The sequence below is a fragment of the Bos mutus genome, chromosome 11 (genome assembly GCF_027580195.1).
Source record: "Bos mutus isolate GX-2022 chromosome 11, NWIPB_WYAK_1.1, whole genome shotgun sequence".
NCBI lineage: Eukaryota > Metazoa > Chordata > Mammalia > Artiodactyla > Bovidae > Bos > Bos mutus.
In genome coordinates, this window is record NC_091627.1 from 382,096 (window position 1) to 404,124 (window position 22,029).

The window sequence follows — 22,029 nt, forward strand, 5'->3', positions numbered from 1 at the left end:
GGTGGGGCGCGCCTGTCCTGACTGAGAAGGCGGCCCTGAGCGGGAGGGGTGAAGCCCCCCTGGGGAGGGCTGCCCCCGTTGGCGGTGCTGCCTCGGGGGAGGCGTCTGTTAGTGTGAATGCCCTTGCGCCGGGGTGCTCGGCCGGGGGCATTTCCGGACTGTGGGGATAGATGCTCTGATTCAGGAAGATGCCCCGTATACGGCTGCGCTTTGGCTGGGGACAGTGTACTGTTGGGGAAGAGTGGGCAGTGTCCCATTGCGGGGGGATTGGCTCTTTGGAGGGCGCTCTGGTTAAGGAAAATGCCTGGCTTGTACAAGGGAAGTGGGGTTCTCCAATTTGGAGGTGGCCCCGGTTGGGCAGCCTCTCGGATCACCCCAGCCTTCCTGCAGGCCACCCAGGGTGAGACCTTTCCTGCGCACCCAAGCAGCCTTTACTGGACAGCACCACACAAACTGGCCTGGGCCACCCACTCCACATGGCTCCACCCGTTTCTTCCATCCCTTGGGAGTTGAGAGAAGACTCATAAACTGAAATTGCGGTTCTCTGGCCGGTCTTCACGACAGGAACTGAGGAGGTCCCAAGTCAGAAGCTAATCTCTGGGCCTTGGGGCTGTGAGGGTTCAATCTCGTGGAAATGTGGCATTGAGAGGGCCCACAGCTGCAGAGGAGGCAGTGGACGACCCTAAGTACCAAGGAAGCCTTCCCCAGGTTTAGGGGCTGGGGGCAACCTAAGTCAACTTCCGACAGGCCGGGAACCCCAAGCTCTATCTGGAGCCTCAGGAGAGGCAGCTCAGGAGTTGTCCTCTGGCCTGCACAGCCAAGCTAGCCTTCACCTACACCTGCCTCTCTGGTGCCATCTCCGTCTCCACTCCTGCCTTGGGCCCTAGTCTGCCCCTTCTCTGAAACACTTTTTTCTCAGGTATCTGTGGCTCACTTCTTGACAATCCTTAGGTCTTAAACACCACCTCTTCAGGGAAGTGTATCCTTGCACCTACTTAAAAATACTACTGCACCCCAAAACTTCCTTCTTATTTTACTCCATAGCATTCCATTGCCATATTGTCTGTCTTCCCCACTAGAATTCAAGTCCAAAAGGTCAGAGATTTTTGTTTTGTGTGCCCTAGTACCTAGAACAATGTTTGGCAGGCAGGGGACAAATATTTGTTGAAAGAATAAAAGAGTTAAGATGTGGAAGAAAGTATTTTACTAGGCAAATATCGACCGTAAATGAATGTGTCAGAAGTAGGCAATGCTCCCATTTTGCACGGTCAGCCCAAGCCACCCTACATGGTGTTATCCCTGCTCACTGATGACGCATTACGCGCTGTCCCTGTGACTATCAGGTCAGTCCTCAGAGGTGGACGTCATTTTTATCCACGGTCTTGTCAGTGAGCAAAATAAAAGGGGGTGGGGGTGCCTTCCAGGTTAAGACTCTCAAGAAGCAGAGATGGGATTTGAAACGCAGTCTCGACTGTGAGGCTACAGCTTCTAGTAGCTGTTTCACAGGTCATCCTGCTTGAAGATGCTTTGTGTTTTTCTCCAGTATTCATCTTCTCCTTGTCCCACAAATAGTAAAGTCAAGTTTTAGGGTGCATAGCTGCCTGCACATTCCAGGTAGGATGGCCGATGGGATTTGCCAAAGTGATACTACTGTCCCCCAGAAAGTGGGAGGTGAAGCCTGGTAACCTGGATGACAGAACTGCCAGCCGTTTCACCCTCGACTTGAGAATGACAGCTATGCCATCTCCGGACTATTAAATGTGCAAGAAATAAACTTCTGTAATGTTGCGGGGCCGGGGGCTGGGGTGGGGGCACTCGACTTGTCCCCTTGTAGTCCCATGAGCTTATCATAAAGTTAACTGACACACCTAGCCAAAGTGACTCCTTCACCATATGGCAGAGCTAGAATTTGAACCTGAAGTAACACCACCTCCAGGGTCTCCCAAAGCACACCAGGATCCTGGCCCTGCAGGACTTTTACGGGCACTCTGGAACTCTGCAAAATACCCCTTTGGGAAAGCCTGCCTTTTTATTTGTTCCTGGGTTCCTTGCGTCCTAGACAACAGTCCTTTGCAGAGCTCGGGAGCGGGCTTGTGTGTTCACACACGGATGGGAGTCGAGAAGCTGAACCCCTCCGAACTAAGACTTGGCTGCGGTGCCAACAGGGACAGAGTTTGAGGGCAAGGGACTTGGGGAAGCCTCACCCTGACTGGATTTCCTAAACTGCATTGCCTGGAGCGATTGGTGCTAACAAAATGGAACAGCGGTGGCCTTCTCGCCTTATCACAAGGCCACTTTAACGCTGAGGCTCCAGACATGCAAACTGCCTCCGAAGTCAAATCCTGAAGCAGAACCGGGAGGCCAAACGCCAGCCCCAGCCCTTGTTAATCGGCACTGCTGCTTAGCCCGAAGCGACCAACAGCCATCGTCCGGACCAAGACGCCCGGAAGTATAAGGGACCCAGAGAGGAAAGGAGAGGCACGGAGGGCGAGGGCGGGGCCAAGGAGGGGCGTGTCTGGGGAGGGGCGTGTCCAGGGGAAGGGGTGTGGTGATAAGGGGCGTGTCCAGCGGGGGGCGGGCGTCGTGATGGGGGGCGGTGTACAGTGGGAAGGGCTGGGCACACCCCCAGGTCCGGGGGAGCCAACTCTTCATGACCCTGTAGACTAGCCCACCAGGCCCTTCTGTCCATGGGAATCGCCAGGCAAGAATACTGGAATGCGTTGCCATGCCCTGCTCTAGGGGATCTTCCCAACCGAGGGATCAAACCCATGGTCTCTTGCATCTCCTGCATTGGCAGGTGGTTCTTTACCACTAGAGCCACCTGGGAAGCCCAGTACCCCCTACTGGCGGGGAACACAGACCCCGCAGAGGAGGGCCCCAACAGGCCACTGTGCCCAGCGCTACAAATGAATCACTTTATTTACACCGCGTCTCTCTAGGCCCCAACCCCCTGGGAGAGGCCGACTGCTGGGGAGCTGAGGAGGCTGGCCGGGGCAGAGGCTGGTCCGGAGGTAGAGGCCACGGGAAGAGCGGGCAGCAGCGGGTCCTGAGTGGGCCGGGCCAGGCCAGGAGTGAAGGCACGAGGTCCTGGGAGCCCAGTCCCAGGGCAGAGGGCCGCCCATCCAGAGGAGGTGGCATGGGGTCAGCTCCCCGGGGTCAAGCCAGGGTCCACACCACCACAGCTCTGCTCATAGGACGGTGGGGCCTCTGCAGGGAGACAGCCAGGTCTGCACAGGGCCCGGGGCACTCCCTCCCCACCAGGCCCCAGGCCCCCACTCACCATAGGGGTAGCCCCACGAGCTGTACTCTGGGGGGAGGATCAGGGTGCTGGAGGTGGGCACCGGACCTCCAGAACCCTCTGCAAAGTAGGGCACGGTGGCACCTGTGGAGATGCACAAGGGAGGTGGCAGAGGGTGCGGGGCAGGGCTGCCATCCTGAGGATGGGGTTCTGGGGCACCATGGGGCACAGAGCCAAGGGCTGCATGCAGCTGCTGCTGCTGGGAGTGGCTCTTGGTGGAGAGAGAGACGGGATCCGAGAAGAAGTGAGGGCTGCTGGCCACAGCCTCCGCCTCCTCCTGGGGTGGCGCTGAGGGCACCACCAGGCCAGGGCCTGGCCGGGGGCTCAATGGAACATGGTTCACAGCAATGTTGCCGATGAAGACCGGCAGCGTCACGACAGCTTCCGGTTGTTTCAGGGAGACCTAGGGAGGTTGTGCATGTGAGGAGCCAGGCCTCGGCCCCTCCTCCCACCCCACCCCTGACCCCTACCACCTGCAGATAGTAGTCCACGTGGATAAGGCTACAGCCCGGCAGGGCGGACTGGGGCAGGGCGGGCACCAGAACCTGCTCTTGCCACTGAGCCCGCCGCCAGGCCTTGACGCCGGCTCCCTCCACCTCGGCGATGGTCCGCACGTCATAGATCCAGCGCCTGGCCTTGTAGGACACTTTCTGGGGAAGGGCCAGCCTGTGAGCCTGGGCGGCCAGCCACCCGCCCCTCCTCTGCCCCAAGGGACGGGGCCCAGCAGCCAGGGGACGCTGACCTGCAGCAGACTGGCCACCACCGGGCCGGTGTCCTTGCCTGACTGGTTCTCAATGTCTGCCTGCAGCCTCAGCACCTGCCCTACCACATAGCCTCGGAGGTCGGTGCTGGCCGTGAGGACCACGCTGCCCGTCTTCACCAGCTTGTAGGAGAACTTCTTGGTGGTGGAGGCCACATTGGGTTGCTTGGGAGGAAGGCAGGGAAGGGGTTTGGCGGGTGTGAGCAGACAGGATCCCTGGGTCAGCTCAGAACTGAGGCTGCTGCTTCCACAGGCCGCCTCACCTGTGCTGGGGACAGGGCATTGCACAAGTGTGGGAGCCACCCAGGAGGCCACTGCCCCAGCCTCACCTCGATGTCTGGGATGCTGTTCAGGTTCAGGGGCTCAAGATGTAGAAGACACGGCTGCACTGGTGATCCTTGGAAAAACGTGGTGTGTCGATGGTGGCCCGTACCTGGTGTACAATCTTCCCAAAAGGGCCCTCGAAGGACGTGGGAGCCGTGGCTGGACAGAGAGCAGGGACTGAGGTCCCACTGTCCCCCACCTCCCACCCACCCTCACCCACTGCCACCGCCGGGCCGGGCCGGGCTCTCACCAGGAAGCAGGAACTGGAAGGGGAAGCTGTGCTCTCCAGCAGGCAGGCTCCCTGAGGACACGAGAGGTGGGAGAGGGGACAAGGCGCCATCACAGGGCCCAGAGCCGAAGCAGGCCCTGCAGCCGACAAGCTCCCACTGCACCCATCCAAACCTGGGAGGGACTGGCCCCTTCAGCCCCAAGCGCCCAGCAGGCAGTGCCCTGTTCCTGCCACAGAGAGAAACCCTGGGAGAGGGCGGGCCAGCCACGGGGAGGCCAGAGGCAGGTGGGAAAGCAGGGGGACAGACAGACCCATCTTAGTGGGAGGAGGGGAGGGGTGGGTTCCAGACTCACCCTTGTCGGCCAGAGACAGGGCACTGTTGAAGTAGCTCTCCTCCACCACCCAGGCCGAGTCGTTGGCCTTGTTGGAGACCCTGCAGGACCCCGTGCAGGTCACGCGGATGGCTGCAAGGTGGGGCCCGTGTGAGTCACAGGCAGGTGCTGGCCTTGGCCCCTCCCTAGCCCCAGCACAGGCATTCAGGCAAGACTAACGGGACCCAGGATCACCCAACTAGGCTCTGGGAAGGCCAGTGCACGGCCGGCTGCCCTCCAGAGGACACAGGCTGCCTCTCCCACATCCCGAGGTGCTCCCACCGAGCCAGGGTGCTGAGGCACAGGGCTCCACCCATCCCGCAGTCCAGAACAGGAAGGCCCCAACGGTCACCCAGTTGACCCCTGGGCAAACCCCAGCCCCTTGACCCCGCACCAGACCCTAGAAAACCCCTTCCCTACAGGGGAAGCTTAGGAAACCTTTGGTGAACAGAGGTGGGTGGGGCAGCTGACCTTCACCCCCACCTTCCTGCTGCCTCACCGGCATGTCAGTGAGGCTGGGAGCCACCCCTCCAGGCACCAGGAAGCTACCTATTAGCCCTTATGCAGCAGGAATGTGGTCAGACCTGCCTGAGAAAATAGACCAGCAGTCTGGCAGCCAGAGGGTGGGGACACCTTGGCCCCTGGGCCAGAACTGCCCAGGAGCGCTGATTTCTGCATTGAGGTGGCTAGGCCTTCCCCCTGCTCCCAGGGGAAGCCCGCAGACAGGCAGCAGGTCACTGCCTATGTCCAGGCCATGCTCAGGAACTTGAACTGCTCAGTCCAGAGCCCACTACTGCAGTCGGAAAGCTGTGGCTGGACCGGCCCCAGCCAAGGCTGGTCACCAGAGGGGACACCACAGCTGGAGGCCCGCAGGCCAGGGGGTGGGGATTCGGTGACAGGTAGCGCCGTGGCTCCCTCCTTTCCTTCCTCTCCCTGCAAGCTGAGTCAAGACCAAAGATTTAGCCTGTCTGCCAGCCGCCCTTCCTCCCCTGAACTGAGGGATTAGTGAAGGAAGGCGACTCGGAATCTGATACCTTCCTGACAGAGCCACCAGGCAGAAGGCGGCATCTCGAGTGCCCGGGCTGGGGGAGGCAGCGGCGCCGGCTCTGTCCCCGGCTCCCCAAGGCAAGCCCCACCTTGCTGACAGGGGACAGGCCTCCTGCGGGTCACCCACAGTGTGCTGGGCTGCCTTTCACGAACCCCTGGCTCCCCCTCCGCCCTGTCGGCACTTCCAGTGACTGGCCTCAGCCTCCGTGCCAGCCCAGCGTCACCACCAGGACCTCAGCCCTAATTTCTCATCTCTGCTCCACCGGCCATCCCCTCCAAGGGCCAGACCTGGAACTGTTCCCACTGGAAGTCCGAACACAAGCAGCGCACCTACAGACCAGCACAGCCCAGGAGACACAGCAAGGAACAGACAGAAAAGGGGAAGCCAGACTGGAAGGCTGACTGGAAGACACCCCAATGGAGTCCAGACACTACACTGCTTGAAACTCCCCGTGGAGAGGGTGTGCCCCCCCCCCGCCCCGCCCCTGCAAATCAGGCTGCCCTGGGAACACTGGGAACAACAGAATATACTGGAAGAAGTGCAGTGGTCCCTGGGCTGGCCCGGTGCCGGCTGGGCCTGTCAAGTGACCCCAGTGGATGAACACGGAGCTGAAGAACCACCCAAAGACTTCTGCCCAAAGTCTTGACTCACAACAGCGTGAGTTAAAATGGTTTTTTTAAACCACTTAGGTTAGGGGTGATTTGTTACTTAGGGGTGACTGTCGCATAGCAGCAGATAAAAGAATAGCTGTCTCACCTCACTAGAATTCAAGGAAACTCAGATGACTTACCATTTTAACCCATCAGGTTGGCAAATGTTGTTTGACGTGTTACAAGCAGGTATTAATAGAAAGACCCTTGCTTATGGCAGTCAGACTGTCGGCTGACACAGGGTCCTGGAGACAAAGCCAACAGATCTGTGCAAATTTTACACACAGGTTCCAGGGGTCCAGCAGTTCCCCTTAGAATCCCACCCTGTTTACTCAGGAGCCTCCAGCAACACTCCTCGTAACGGCAAACCATCTAGGCCCAGCCTCCAGGTCCAACAGCGGGGCGGATAAACCAGGCATGCGCTCAGCCAGAGCCCAGCTCCAGAATTAAGGTGAACAAGCCACGGTGGCACCTGGCCCCAGAAAAACAGACTGACCCTTGGTTATCCCAGGCGGGCCTGAACTGTTTAACCTTCCCCATGATCGTGCCATGGCCTCCTCTGCAAACAGGTTGAGCCCCCTTCGGGGACCCTGCCTGCGGGAAAGGCCCACCCCTATGCATGCTCTCCTCCTCAGGGGAGCGGTGGAGACGTAGGGAGATCCGCAGGTCTCCTCGGTCCTCCAAGGAGGACCGTTAAGTGGATCCTATGCCAGAGTGACCTCTGGAACTTCTTGAGCCAGCACGCTCACCTGCCAGCAGCCCTCCTCCCAGGCACGACCTGCAGTCTGACCATGACGATTTCTGTGTCCCTGCTTCCGCCAGCTCCCACAGACCTGGGGTGGCCCAGCCTCCGCCGCATCCTCTCACTGCAGCTCTGGCCGGAGAGCCACTTTCCTCTGTCCTGTTTCCAAATCTATAACACCAGAGGAATGACGACGCCCACCTCCCAGTGTTCCTGGAACTCGAGGACTCGTGGGTTGGTCCTTGGGAAGTGGGAAAGACCTCTGGCCCAGGGTGAGAGCCCAGTGAGTCGCCAGAGCCAGGGGCTGGCTGCTGCTGTCGTCCAGGCATTGCCCTCCCTTTTCGAGAGCAGAGCACAGGCCAGCCCTGCCTGACCCCTGGCCTGACCCTCTGACTGGGCTGGATCCAGGCTCCAGGAAAGCACCTCCTTCCCCAGCTGTCTTCCACATCAGCTCCCAGGGCTGACTGCAGATCATCACCGACTCTCCTCAGTCAGGTGCTTAGAGGCCCGCTGCCTCCCAGCCTCCATGTCCTGCTGGGGGCCTCCCTGTTGCACCACTGGCTGGTTACAGGAGCTCAGTTCAGTTCAGTTCAGTCTCTCAGTCGTGTCCGACTCTTGGTGACCCCAGGGACTGCAGCAGGCCAGGCTTCCCTGTCCATCACCAACTCCCGGAGTTTACTCAAACTCATGTCCATTGAGTCTGTGATGCATTCCAACCATCTCATCCTCTGTCGTCCCCTTCTCCTCCTGCCTTCAATCTTTCCCAGCATCAGGGTCTTTTCCAATGAGTCAGCTCTTCGCATCAGGTGGCCAAAGTATTGGAGTTTCAGCTTCAACATCAGTCCTTCCAATGAATATTCAGAACTGATTTCCTTTAGGATGATTCCCTTTAGGATGGAAATCCTAAGGATCCTGCTCCTATGGATGCAGGAGCTCAACAAGTATCTTTTGAGTGAATGTTTAAAAAACACTATGGGGGGCTTCCCTGGTGGCTCATTTGCTGAAGAACTCACCTGCAAATGCAGGAGATAAGGATTCGATGCCTGATCCATGAAGATCCCACTTGCCTCAGAGCAACTAAGCCTGAGCACTGCAACTACTGAGCCTATGCTCTAGAGGCCAAGAGCCGCAATTACTGAACCCCGTGCTCCCTAGAGCCTGTGCTCTTCAACAAGAGAAGCTGCCACAGTGAGAAGCCCGAGCACTGCAACTAGAGAGCAGCCCCTGCTCGCCACAAGTACAGCAAAGCCCGTGCAGCAATGAAGACCCAGCACAGCCATAGATAAATATAAAAAATTAAAATTTAAAAAAAAAAAAAAAACACACAGTCTTTCCTCTCTCACCCCTGGGCCCGGCCAGAGGGCATCCCCTCTACCCCTGGGGGCAGCCTGAATAAAACCCTCTCTGGCCCGAGGACCCCTGCTCCTCTGGGAGCACCCTTACAGTCAGGACCATCAGCAGAGTCTCCTTCAGCCTGCTGTGACCCAGCTGTCCGTTTACCCACATCCCACCCACCATGTGGAGGCTGGGAGGCTCTGCCCCACCCAGGTTAGTCATGCACCGCTCAGGCCACTGCTCCACTGTAGACACCCTGGACCCCGGCTACAGGGGACGACAGGTCAGCAGGCCAGTTGGAGAGCTCCACGTGGGATCTCATAGGGTCTGTCCGTCCTCTGGCCTGCCTCTCCCTTCTGTGCCCCGCCGGCTGCACTCACCTCTCACCACCAGCTTATGCCCCAGAGAAAAGATGCGCCAGCTGCGGAGCCCCTGCCAACCACACCTACCCAAGCAGCCCAACCCCAAACTCCAAGTGTGGAGACATTAAAGAGGCCACGGGTTATGGGGAGGGGAGTCCCACCCGTCCAGGATGAGGCAGTGGCTGCCCAGAAAGGAGGACAGCGGCTCTCTGTCCTCAGGGGGCATCCCATGTGCTGGATGGTCAGCCCCAGGGGCGAGCCTGGAGGTCCAGAAGGAAGCCCCTGCAGCTATGGTTCTGGCCAATCAGCCCGAGGTAGAGAAGCGCCCCAGGACGGACACATCGCACAGCCTCACACTCAGCGCCAGGCTCAGGAAGAGGCCCAGCCACCGGCTGCGTCCTCGTCCACCACCCGGGTGTGAGGTCCCCCACAGGGCCCCGTCCACACCTCAGGCAGCAGACCAGGCCGGCGCCATCAGGGAGCCCTAGTAAGGGCCGCCGCAGCAACCGGATCCCGGGTCTCAAAGTCCCAGCTGTCTGCGCCAGCAGAGAGACCGGATCGGAGGGCTCAGGTTCGGGTCCCAGATGCTCCCTGGGCCGGGGGCCTGCGGCGCGCAGGGATTAGCAAGACCCTCTCAGCCCTCAGGGCCTGGCTGGGTGCGGGTACGGCCCCGCGGCCCGGCCGGGGACCCGCACACTCGGGGGACTGCCTGAGTGTCTGGGGGAGAAAGCGAGCGCGGGCCGGGCTCGAGGGGAGGGCCCAGCAGGTGCGGGGCGTAGTGGATCTGAGACCCGACAGGGAAGGTCAGGTCGGAGGCGTCGCGGGTCCAGGTCAGAGCGGCCTTCGGCAAACCAGATGGGCTCGAAGCCCCGGCCCCGAGTCTGGCCGCCCCTTGGCGGAAGGACAGGAAGGGCAGATGCGGAAGGACTGGGCCACCCTGGCTTCCCTGCTCCGCCCCGCCCGGCGCCTGCCTCCCACTCCGCGGCCCGCCGCCCGCCTGCCGGCCCGGCAGCCCTCCCCGCGGTCGGACGGGAGCCCCGGCCTCAGAGGTCCCTGGCCCCGCGCCCGCTCGGCCGCTCCGGGGCGCCGCCCGCTCGCCGCAGGTGCGGCCCTCCCCGGACCCCGCGCCCACCTCGGAAGGGCAGCGGCGCCGCCAGGCGCACGCGCACGGCCCCCACCAGCGGTTCCCCCGGGCTGTAGACGACGCGGCCGTGGTTCAGGCGAACCTCGAAGAGCTGCACCCGCCCCATACCGCGGCCCTGCCGGGCGGCCGCACTAAGCCTCCTTCGCCCCCGCCCAGCCGGCGCCGTGGCCGCCGCGCTCCCAGACCCGCCCTCCCGCCAGACACGCCCCCACCAGCCACACCCCCGGCACGCCCCGTTCGCCCAGGCCACGCCCAATCATCGCCACGCCACGCCCCCATCAACGTTCGCACCCCACTCACCGCGCCCCCGCAACGCCACGCCCACGCCCACGCCACGCCCCCCGTCGCCACGCCCCCTCCCCTCCATCGTTGGCACCCCAGTCCCCGCGCCCCGCCCCCTAGCCTGCCAGGCCACTCCCCGGCCGTCCCCGCTTCTTGTCCCCAGCCCTCCCTCCCCCCGGGCTCCCCAACGCCCCCAGCCCGCTCCAGCCCTGCCCCCAGCCGCGCCTGGGTCGGTCCGCCCGGCATCTCCCCGCCCACCCCCTCGGCCAGCCTAGAGCAGCTCCAGCGCAGCTCGCGGGAGCCCGGCGCACCTGCGCCCCCTCCCGCCCCACCTGTCAAGGGGCCGCCCGGCCAACCCCAATCCCAGGCTCCTCCCAGGGGTCGCCCCCGCCCCGCCGGAGGTCTCCAGGCTGGGTTCGTGTCCTGGGCGGTGGGCGCTTGGGTCGGCCGCGAGGAGCGAGGGGGTGGTGAGGGGGTGAGGACAGAGAAGGCGGTGCTGGGCGCCTCCTGGCTGGGGAAATACCGGGTTGCTGTAAGGAGGGCGTCAGGATGATGCCACGTGTTTGTCCAGAACAGCTAGGCGAATGGGTGGCATTTTTTGATGGAGACACCGGCCTCGGTACAAGCTATTTTGGAAGAAAATCATGACCCGCAGAGGCAGAGGTGCCCGTTAGGCACCTGAGTGAACCGGCACTTCTAGGCATGAGTCTGGGGGGCGCGAAGGACGAAAGATTTGTCAGAGACATGTTTGTACCTGGTGACTCTATTCAGGACGCTGATGACATCAGAATCGGGGGTGAGAGCCGCAGAAACCTAATCTAGGCCTCCAGTGACAAGTTAGAGGCTGAGGGGTCCCCGGAGGCCAGGGAGATCCTGAAACCAGGGCTCTCGCAGGCTCCAGGCCCACCGGCCCACCTGGGACTCTGATGAGGCAAGAGGGAGCTTCTGATTGGCTGCTCTGACACTTTGCTGTCAGGGGCGTGCAAATGGGGGAATCCCTGAACCAGGAGTTTGGGATGCTGAGGGATGTGGGAAGCCCTAACATGCTAAATATCCATGGCAGAAATCAAAAAGGAAGTGTTGGAGGAAACAGGGAGAGAGGGTGTGCTGGCTGCTGCAGAGATGGAGGCAGAAACAGGGGGCCTTTATTTCCCGCAGTTGGCCCCCAATAGGGCTCTGCACACTCCTTACTCTGACCCTTCCCAACCCGTCCCCCTCCAGAAGCTCTGCTGCTGTGTCCTCATGTCCACCATCACCACCCTGACATCCCATTTCTCTAAACGCCTTTCGTCTTGCTCTCACAGAACCCAGGCTTCTCCTGGCAGCTCTAAAGTATAAATGTTTATTTTCAAACAATACCTCTGGGCCTGCAAGTAGGGTGAACTCCTGACTCTCTATGACTGCCTCCAGACCATTTCCCCCTTCACCCTACTAACTTCCAGCTTTAACCCTCATTTTCTCAGAGTAATAATTCCCCCCCACCCCAGCACTGTTACTGGTACCTTCAGAACCGAGGCCCACCTCCCCTTACTCTTTGGTGATTTCAGCGCCTGACTCGCTCCCTGTCGTTCTCTCTCCGGTACCACTGGTGCTGGAATTCTGACTTCAGAATCCGCATAGGCTTCCCTTCCATTTTCACTTCCTGGCCTATATCTGAACATGAACCTAGGATATGTTGTAATCAGCTATGGTAACGTGACAGACACAGAGCCAACTGCCTTGAAAGAAGAGTTCAAAGCTTACACTTCCCAAGAGGGGCAAGCCACTCAATGCAGGGCCACCTGGGGAAGCACCAGTATCAGCTGTGAGCAGAAGCAGGGACGAGAGCTTGGCCGGAGCCTTGCCTGTTTTTTCAGTGGGCAGGAGGCAGGCAGGCAAGCTTCTGTAAGCTGAGGACTGGGTGGTGAGTGATTTCAGTGAGTTACTGTTGTCCAGTGCCCGGCCTGGGTGGTTGGCCTGATGTGCAATTAAAGGAGGCGGGTGGGGTGTGGGCCCTGGACCGGTTGCTTTGCATGTGAAAGCTGTGATGGCAGGCGAGTTGTTTGCTCTCTAGGAATTAGCCAGCCTGGGAGGGGCAGTCTCTCCCCAGCCAGCAAGGCCCTCAAGATGTCAAAGCATCGAAGATACAGAAAATAAAAAACATGATCAGTGCAGTGCTCATCCCCATGACCCTGTCCTCCGAGAACCTTCCCCAGTAGCCTCTCCTGCAGCTTAACTTTTGTCTGAACAACGTCTCCGAACAACTCCTCACCCCTTCCCACTCTCACTGTTGCTCCCGTCAGCAGGTGGATTCCATCCCCTCTTGTTGAATAGGCCCGGGCCCTTGACTTGCTTGAACTGCCAGAGAGATGCCACGTGACTTTCAGGCTCTAAGGAGGGCTCGCAGCTTCTGCTTTCATTCCCTGAGGGTCCCGAGCTCCACGTGACAGTATCTGGCTACTGCTCTGGAGTGATCCCCTGGGGGTGGGGGAAGCCAGGACGTGAGAGTCAGACTTCCCACCTCACTCACACACCCTGACTGAGGCTGCAGGAGGGACCCTGACTGTCCCAGCTGTCTAACGAGCCACCCCATTTATTACTTACTCTGAAAACTAACGGTGATCTCCTTCAGAAGGTCCCGGGCACGCACTGCTGCACTCAGTGCCCCCGACCCTGCAGCAGGCCACTGCACACCCACAGCTCCGTCGGACACTGCTGGACACTCATAGGCAAGTCTGGATCAGTCTCTCGTGGGGTCACTGCTGCTTTCTCCTGGGTCCTGGTGTGCACAAGGTTCTGTTTGTGCCCTCCAAGAGTCTGTTTCCTGAGTCCTGTGTAAGTTCTGTAATCCAATCCCACTGGCCTCCAAAGTCAAATTCCCTGGGTGTTCTGAGTCCTTTGCCAGATTCCCAGGTTGGGAAATCTGTTGTGGGTCCTAGAACTTTATTAACAGTACGAGAATTTCTTCAGTATAATTGTTCTTCAGTTTGTGGGTCGTCTACTCGGTGGCTCTATGGTGGGTTAATGGTGACCTCCTCCAAGAGGCTTATGCCACAGGCTTTTTGACCCAGGTCTCCTGCACCCAGAGCCCTGCCCCTGTGGCAGGCCACTGCTGACCTGTACTTCTGCAGGAGACACTCAAACACAGTTCTGGCTCAGTCTCTGGGGTCTCTGGGTCCTGGTGCACGTAAGGTTTTGTTTGAGCCCTCCAAGCGTCTCTGGCGGATATGGGGTTTGATTCTAAATGAGATTTCACCCTCCTATCATCTTGCTGGGGCTTCTCCTTTGCCCGTGGATGTGGGGTATCTTTTTTTGCTGGGATCTGACATTCTCCTGTTGATGGTTGTTCAGCACTTCAGTTCAGTTGCTCAGTCCTGTCTGAGTCTGTGCAACCCTACGGACTGCAGCAGGCCAGGCCTCCCTGTACATCACCAACCCCCAGAGTATACTCAAACTCATGTCCACTGAGTCTGTGATGCCATCCAACCATCTCATCCTGTGTCGTCCCCTTCTCCTCCTGCCCTCAATCTTTCCCAACATCAGGGTCTTTTGCAATGAGTCACTTCTTTGCATCAGGTGGCCCAAGTATTGGAGTTTCACCTTCAGCCTCTGTCCTTCCAATGAATATTCAGAACTGATTTCCTTTAGAATGGACTGGTTGGATCTCCTTGCAGTCCAAGGGACTCAAGAGTCTTCTCCAACACCACAGTTCAAAAGCATCAAGTCTTCGGCTCTCAGCTTTCTTTCTCGTCCAACTCTCACATCCATACATGACTACTGGGAAAACCATAGCTTTGACTAGATGGACCTTTGTCAGCAAAGAAATGTCTCTGCTTTTTAATATGCTGTCTAGCTTGGTCATAACTTTTCTTCCAAGGAGCAGGTGTCATTTAATTTCATGGCTGCAGTATCCATCTAAGGTGATTTTGGAGCCAAAAAAAAATAAAGCCTGTCACTGTTTCTGTTGTTTCCCCATCTATTTGCCATGAAGTGATGGGACCAGATGCCCTTAGTTTTCCGAATGTTGAGTTTTAAGCCAAAATTTTCACTCTCCTCTTTCACTTTCATCAAGAGGCTCTTTAGTTCTTCAGTTTCTGCCCTAAGGGTAGTGTCATCTGCATATCTGAGGCTATTGATATTTCTCCTGGCAATCTTGATTCCAGCTTCATCCAGCAAAGCCTTTCTCATGATGTAGTCTGCATATAAGTTAAATAAGCAGGGTGACAATATACAGCCTTGACATACTCCTTTCCCTATTTGGAACCAGTCTGTTGTTCCATGTCCAGTTCTAACTGTTGCTTCAACAGTTAGAACTGGCTGTTCAGCACTGAGTTGTAATTGTGGAATTCTTGCAAGAGAAGATAAGCACACCTCCTTCTACTCTGCCATCTTAAGGGTTCACCTTAACTCCACCATAATTTGGTCTCAGGTCAAACAACAGGGAGGGAACACAGCCCCACCCATCAATAGAAAATTGGATTAGAGATTTACTGAGCAGGCCCTGCCCATTAGAACAAAACCTGGTTTCCCCTGAGTCTGTCTCTCCTAACATGAACCTCCCTTATCTTAACCCTAAACCTCTTATCCTCCTCTGTCTGAGGGCAGACAGAATAAAAATCACAATCACAAAAAAACTAATCAAACTGATCACACAAGCCACCACCTTGTCTAACTCAATGAAAATATGAGCCATGCCATGTAGGGCCACCCAAGACGGGCGGGCCATGGTGGAGAAGTCTGACAAAACTTCAGTGGTCCACTGAGAAGGGAGTGGCAAACCACTTCAGTACTCTTGCCTTGAGAACCCCATGAACAGTATGAAAAGGCAAAAAGATAGGACACTGAAAGATGAACTCCCCAGGTCGGTAGGTGCCCAATATGCTACTGGAGATCAGTGGAGAAATAACTCCAGAAAGAATGAAGGGATGGAACCAAAGCAAAAACAACACCCAGTTGTGGATGTGACTGGTGATGGAAGCAAGGTTTGATGCTGTAAAGAGCAATATTGCATAGGAACCTGGAGTGTTAGGTCCATGAATCAGGGCAAATTAGAAATGGTCAAACAGGAGATGGCAAGAGTAAACATAGATATTTTAGGAATCAGTGAACTAAAATGGAATGGAATGCAGGAATTTAATTCAGATGATCATTATATCTACTACTGTGGGCAAGAATCCCTTAGAAGAAATGGAGCAGCCCTCATAGTCAACAAAAGAGTGTGAAATGCAGTACTTGGTGCAATCTCAAAAATGACTGATCTCAGTTCATTTCCAAGGCAAACCATTCAATATCACAATAATCCAAGTCTATGCCCCAACCAGTAACGCTGTAAAAGCTGAAGTTGAAAGTTTCTATGCAGACCTACAAGACCTTCTACAACTAACAGCCAAAAAAGAGGTCCTTTCATCATAGGATACTGGAATGCAAAAGTAGAAAGTCAAGAGATACCTGGAGTAACAGGGAATTTTGGCCTTGGAGTACAAAATGAAGCAGGATAAAGGCCAACGGAGTTTTGCAAAGAGAACGCACTGGTCATAACAAACAACCTCTTCCAACAACACAAGAGAAGACTCTACACATGGACATCACCAGATGGTCAATACTGAAATCAGACTGAGTATAGTCTTTGCAGCCAAAGATGGAGAAGCTTTATACAGTCAGCAAAAACAAGACGGGGAGCTGACTGTGGCTCAGAAGATGAACTCCTTATTGCCAAATTCAGGCTTAAATTGTAGAAAGTAGGGAAAACCACTAGACCATTCAGGTATGACCTAAATCAAATCCCTTACAATTATACAGTGGAAGTGAAAAATAGATTCAAGGGATTAGACCTGATAGAGTGCCTGAAGAACAATGGACAGAGGTTTGTAACACTGAATAGGAGGCAGTGATCAAGACCATCCCCAAGAAAAAGAAATGCAAGAAGGCAAAATGGTTGTCTGAGAAAGCCTTACAAATAGCTGAGAAAAGAATAGAAGTGAAAGGCAAAGGAGGAAAGGAAAGATACACCCATCTGAATGCAGAGTTCCAAAGAATAGCAAGGAGAGATATGAAAGCCTTCCTCAGCGATCAATGCAAAGAAATAGAGGAAAACAACAGAATGGGAAAGACTAGAGATCTCTTCAAGAAAATTAGAGATACCAAAGGAACATTTCATGCAAAGATGGGCACAATAAAGGACAGAAATGGTATAGACCTAACAGAAACAACAGATATTAAGAAAAGGTGGCAAGAATACACAGAAAAACTATACAAAAAAGATCTTCATGACCCAGATAATCATGATGGTGTGATCACTCACCTAGAGCCAGACATCCTGGAATGCACAGTTAAGTAGGCCTTAGGAAGCCTCACTATGAACAAAGCTAGTGGAGGTGATGGATTTCCAGTTGAGCTATTTCAAATTCTAAAAGATGGTGCTGTTAAAATGCTGCACTCAATATGCCAGAAAATTTGGAAAACTCAGCAGTAGCCAGAAGACTGGAAAAGGTCGGTTTTCATTCCAATCCCAAAGAAAGGCAATGCCAAAGAGTGTTCAAACTACTGCACAATTGCACTCATCTCACACACTAGCCAAGTAATGCTCAAAATTCTCCAAGCCAGGCTTCAACAGTACGTGAACCATGAACACCCAGATGTTGAAGCTGGATTTAGAAAAGGCAGAGGAATCAGAGATCAAATTGCCAACATCTGTTGGATCATCGAAAAAGCAAGAGAGTTCCATCAAAACATCTACTTCTGCTTTATTGACTATGCCAAAGCCTTTGACTGTATGAATCACAATAAACTGTGGAAAATTCTTAAAGACATGGGAATACCAGACCGCCTTACCTGCCTCCAGAGAAATCTGTATGCAGGTCAAGAAGCAACAGTTAGAACTGAACATGGAACAACAGACTGGTTCCAAATTGGGAAAGGAGTACGTTAAGGTCGTATATTGTCACCCTGCTTATTTAACTTATATACAGAGTACATCATGAGAAATGCTGGGCTGGAAGAAGCACAATCTGGAATCAAGATTGCCAGGAGAAATATCAATAGCCTCAGATATGCAGATGACACCACCCTTAAGGCAGAAACTGAAGAAGAGCTAAAGAGCCTCTTGATGAAAGTGAAAGAAGAGAGTGAAAAAGCTGGCTTAAAACTCAACACTCAATAAAATGAAGATCATGGCATCCAGTCCCATCACTTCATGGCAAGTAGATGTGGAAACAATGAAAACAGTGACAGACTTTATTTTCTTGGGCTCCAAAATCACCGCAAATGGTGACTGCAGCCATGAAATTAAAAGACGCTTGCTCCTTGGAAGAAACGCTATAACCAACCTAGACAGCATATTAAAAAGCAGGGACATTACTTTGCTGACAAAGGTCTGTCTAGTCAAAGCTATGGTTTTTCCAGTAGTCACGTATGGATGTGAGAGTTGGACTATAAAGAAGCTGAGCACCAAAGACTCTTGAACTGTGGTGTTGGAGAAGACTCTTGAGAGTCCTTTGGACTGCAAGGAGATCCACCCAGTCCATCCTAAAGGAAATCAGTCCTGAATATTCATTGGAAGGACCGGTGTTGAAGCTGACCCTCCAACACTTGGCCACCTGATGCGAAGAAATGACTCCTTGGAAAAGACCCTGATGCTGGGAAAGATTGAAAGTGGGAGGAGAAGGACGTGACAGAGGATGAGATGGTTGGATGGCATCACCTACTTGATGGATGTGAGTTTGAGTAAACTGGGAGTTGGTGTTGGACAGGGAGGCCTGGAGTGCTGCAGTCCATGGGGTCCCAAACAGTCAGACACTGAGAACTCGGTTGCGTTCAGCCAAGAGGCTCTCCTACTTTGGGTGGTGTCTGCCCACGTTAGAATGTCCTAGATACCTTTTTGCTGGTCTGACACTTTGACCCGGGTGGCTGGGATGGCGGGGGCTGGTCAGGTTCCCCTTCCCTGAGGCCTCCCCATATGATTTGCTTCAGGGTCTGCACAGAATGAGAATTTACAGGTAGTGAGACTGTTTACCTGTAGGCAGGCCCCCGAGACGGAGGAAGATGAAGCTGTCAGGCCTCAGACCTGGCCTCTGAAGTCCAAGAACTTTCTACCAGTTTATGTGCGTCAGAACAGTCAGAAGAGGGAGATCCCTGGCTGGGGTTCAGTCCCTGGTTGGGGAGCTAAGATTCCACAAGCTGTGAGTCACAGCCACCCCCTCAAAAAAAAAAAAAAAAAACAATCATAGGATTGGTACGGGAGGGAAAGAATTGAATTGATGGTGACAGTTTGAGACAAACCAGCACACCAGCCATCAGCAGGAGAGTCAACCAGCTGAACCCGATCTTACCATGGAATCATTAGAAAATCAACAGCTGTTTTAAGCCGCTGAGGTTTGGGGTTGTTTATTATGCAGCAGCATGTATCTGGACCAGACACTGACACTTAGAAGTGAGATGCTGCCAGTCACAAAAGTCTGAAATGTGGCTCTTTGGAGCCAGGCAGCAGGCGAACCTGGCAGGCAGTGAGGACTTCCATCCCCGGTGAAGGACAGAGAAGGGCAGGGCTGGGTCAGGATCGGTGGGGAAGTGGAAGACCACCGGCTGTGGTAACAGGGCAGACAGAGGCCAACTGGTTTCTTCAGTCATTTATGCTAAAGTAAAATAAAGAAAAGACAAATGAACCTTACAAGTAATGTTCCATGTCCCACCAGAAGCTGGAGGAAATATTTCAAGTCAGGTCTTACAATTGGAGAATAAAAAGATTTCTCAATCCCAGTCTTTCCAGGCAGCAAATGTCCTCAAGGTAAGAAATGGCATCCTGCGGAAGATTAAATCCAGGGCACTGCCAGCAAAGCACAACTTCAGGGTTAGAAGAAATCAAGGGCGTGGTATATGACCCTTTGTTAAAATTGCTGAAACATCCCTGGGGGAGCGGACCCTCCCAGACGCTCTGAGCCACACGAAAGGGCTTCCAAGTGTCTTGAGGAATTGAGCACACAGCTCGACCTTGATGTTCACAGCACAGAGGAGCCTCTCAAAGATGTTTGCAGGGTGGTTTTTGTCTAATAAAATGTGTTATAATTTGATACCTAGAAAATCTGCAGTTTTTTTTTTTAACGGTTGTATCTACTTAAACTAAAATGGATGATGTTCAAAATAAAAGGGGCTTCTGGGCCCTCAACTTTCTCCAGAAAAGAAGCAGGCTGAGGAAGCTACTTAGGCTGCAAAAATTTCCCCGTGGAAAAGGGAGGATGACTGAGGGGTAGGGCAAAGAGGCAGAGAGAGAAGCCCACCCCAGAAGAGGGAGGGGGAGGGCAGAGGAGCCCTTAAAGGAGCATTGTGACCATGTCCGCTGCATTTCAACCCTGTCGCGCGTGCCCGTGGCTACAGGGAGCACGCCCCCCTTTTCCTTTTTGAACCGGGTGTCTATTTACTTTTCCTGTGCTTCCCCATGGAATGTGGGTCTTGCAGGGGCAGATAACTTGCTTCTGGCTTTGCTGCGTGTCACAAGCCAAGAGCAGTAGTGAGATGTGGTTCTGGGATCTTCATGCAGGAGGAACTAAATCATTAGGGGCCAGAGTGTGGACGGGTGGCGGGCAGGTTGTTCCACTGGTTCCCACCGCCCCCCTGCACGAGCTGTGCTTTCCAGAACTCGTGCTGCTGTGCGCACCCTTCCCACACGGATTCCAGGCTCGCCTGCAGGACTTGCTGTGGCCAGTGGGATACCAGCAGGAGAGATTCAAGCAGAGGTCCAACAGGACCTGTCACGGAGAGCAGAGCCTCCACGTGGTAAGCGGTCCAGCTCTCCTGGCTAAATAACAGGACACCCCACCCAGGGCAGGTCACATGGAAGAGAAATGTGCTCCAGGTGAATTCTCAGCTGACTCCAAATAAAGGAAGGACCCCACCTGTAGCCCCTCGCACGTCTGCGCAGCTCTGAATCCCTTTCCATCTTTGCTCACCCCCCAACAGCGATCCTCTGAAGCCCCCTGAGTGCCCTGGGCAAGCACTGGGACCAGACCCTGAGACACCTCCCCCTGTCCCCCTTGCCCCTCCACACTCGCCCGGGATCGCCTCAGTCTTGGCTGCACCCAAACCTTCTTTCGCCTTGCTTTCTCAGGAGCAGCCTAGACAGGCTGGAGAAACGAGTCACACTGACGGGGCAGATGACACTGCCGGGCTCCCTGCTGTCTTCTGGTTCCATCCTCGTCCTCTCTCCTGGGACCGGCTCCCTTCTCACCTTCAACTGATGGCCTCCTTCTCATCAGAGGAGAGCCCTCCAGCTTCCTACATCCACACTCCCTTACCTCAGACTCCCCTTGGAGCTGTGGCTGAGCGAACCGCCTGAGCAGTTAGTTCCAGGCCAGCCCTCACACTCTCCTCTCGGCAATGGCTCGCCTCCTTCTCCTCCACGGGCTCATTCCCACTGGTGGAAAACCGGCTGTTTCCTTTCCCACTGCAAAACCAACAGTTTCTCCGGACTTGCCTTTCTTTCTCGCTTTCGTCGTTTCTCTGCTCCCTTTCAGCCAGAACACCCTGAAGAGTAGTCGGTCCCGAGGCCGTCCCTTCCATGTCGCCTCAGCCCCCTCAGTCGGGCTTGCTCCTCCGCCGCGTACACGTGAAGGTGACCGGCGCCTTCGTTGTGCCTTCTGTGCCCACCATTCGGATCTCTCAGCAGCACTGGACAAGGCCGATCTCTCCTTCTCAGCCTAGCACCGTCATCGCTTGGCCCACTGCCCTCTCCTGACACTCCTCCTACCTGACATCCTCATCCTCTGTACCAGCTCCTCCTTCCAGCTTCCCTTCCTCCTTAGCGTGAGAATACCCAGGGCTCAATCTTTTCCCTCTCTTTTTCTCTATTTGCATTTCCTCCCATGGTGAACTCATCCAGTTGTATGGCTTTAAGTACAACAAATACCCTCGTGAACATCAATCTATACTCATGTGTTCAGTTGCCTTATAACCTTAACCTGTGGCATGAGGAAGAAATACATTTTTATCTTGCTAAGCCACTGAGAATTTAGGGTTGTTTGTTACTGCAGCATAACCAGGGCTATCCTGACTGCTACAAAACACTGCCATCAAAGGTGTGCCCAACACCATCATTTCTTAGTTGGGTAAGCTTGCATTAGCTTCCTAAACATCCTGCCTGCTTTCACCCTTCCCTCACTGTCTACATCAGCTGCCATGATGCACTAAAAAGCTATTCCTCCTTTCCTATCCTCCAATGGCTCACTTTTCTGAGTGTAAAAGTCACAGTCCTCACCAGACGCCACACCCATCCCAACCTCCACCTCTCTGGCCATGTGCCGTGTTGCTCTGATGCACTCATTGGCTCACAGAGACCGCCTCCACTTTTCAAAAACGCCCAGTTGGGGCCAGATTAGGGCCTTGGCACTGGGCTCTCCCCGCTGCCGGGGATGCTCTTCCCCTGGACCCCGCATGGCTCACTCCCTCTCTCGCTCCCAGTTTGCTCAAGTTACTTGGCAGTGAGATCTACCCTGCCCCCACTTTCCCGGGACCTCC

General features: G+C 55.3%; 1 protein-coding gene across 1 annotated transcript; it reads right to left on the bottom strand.

Moving 5' to 3' along the window:
- Positions 1 to 2,901: 2,901 nt before the first annotated feature.
- On the bottom strand, positions 2,902 to 10,432 carry ARRDC1 (arrestin domain containing 1). The gene is given in 9 exon segments (XM_070378584.1): positions 2,902 to 3,207; positions 3,281 to 3,701; positions 3,772 to 3,948; positions 4,041 to 4,223; positions 4,388 to 4,422; positions 4,425 to 4,541; positions 4,633 to 4,683; positions 4,965 to 5,075; positions 10,252 to 10,432. Coding segments are annotated over 9 exon segments (1,278 nt in total). The 5' UTR covers positions 10,370 to 10,432; the 3' UTR covers positions 2,902 to 3,142.
- Positions 10,433 to 22,029: the final 11,597 nt, after the last annotated feature.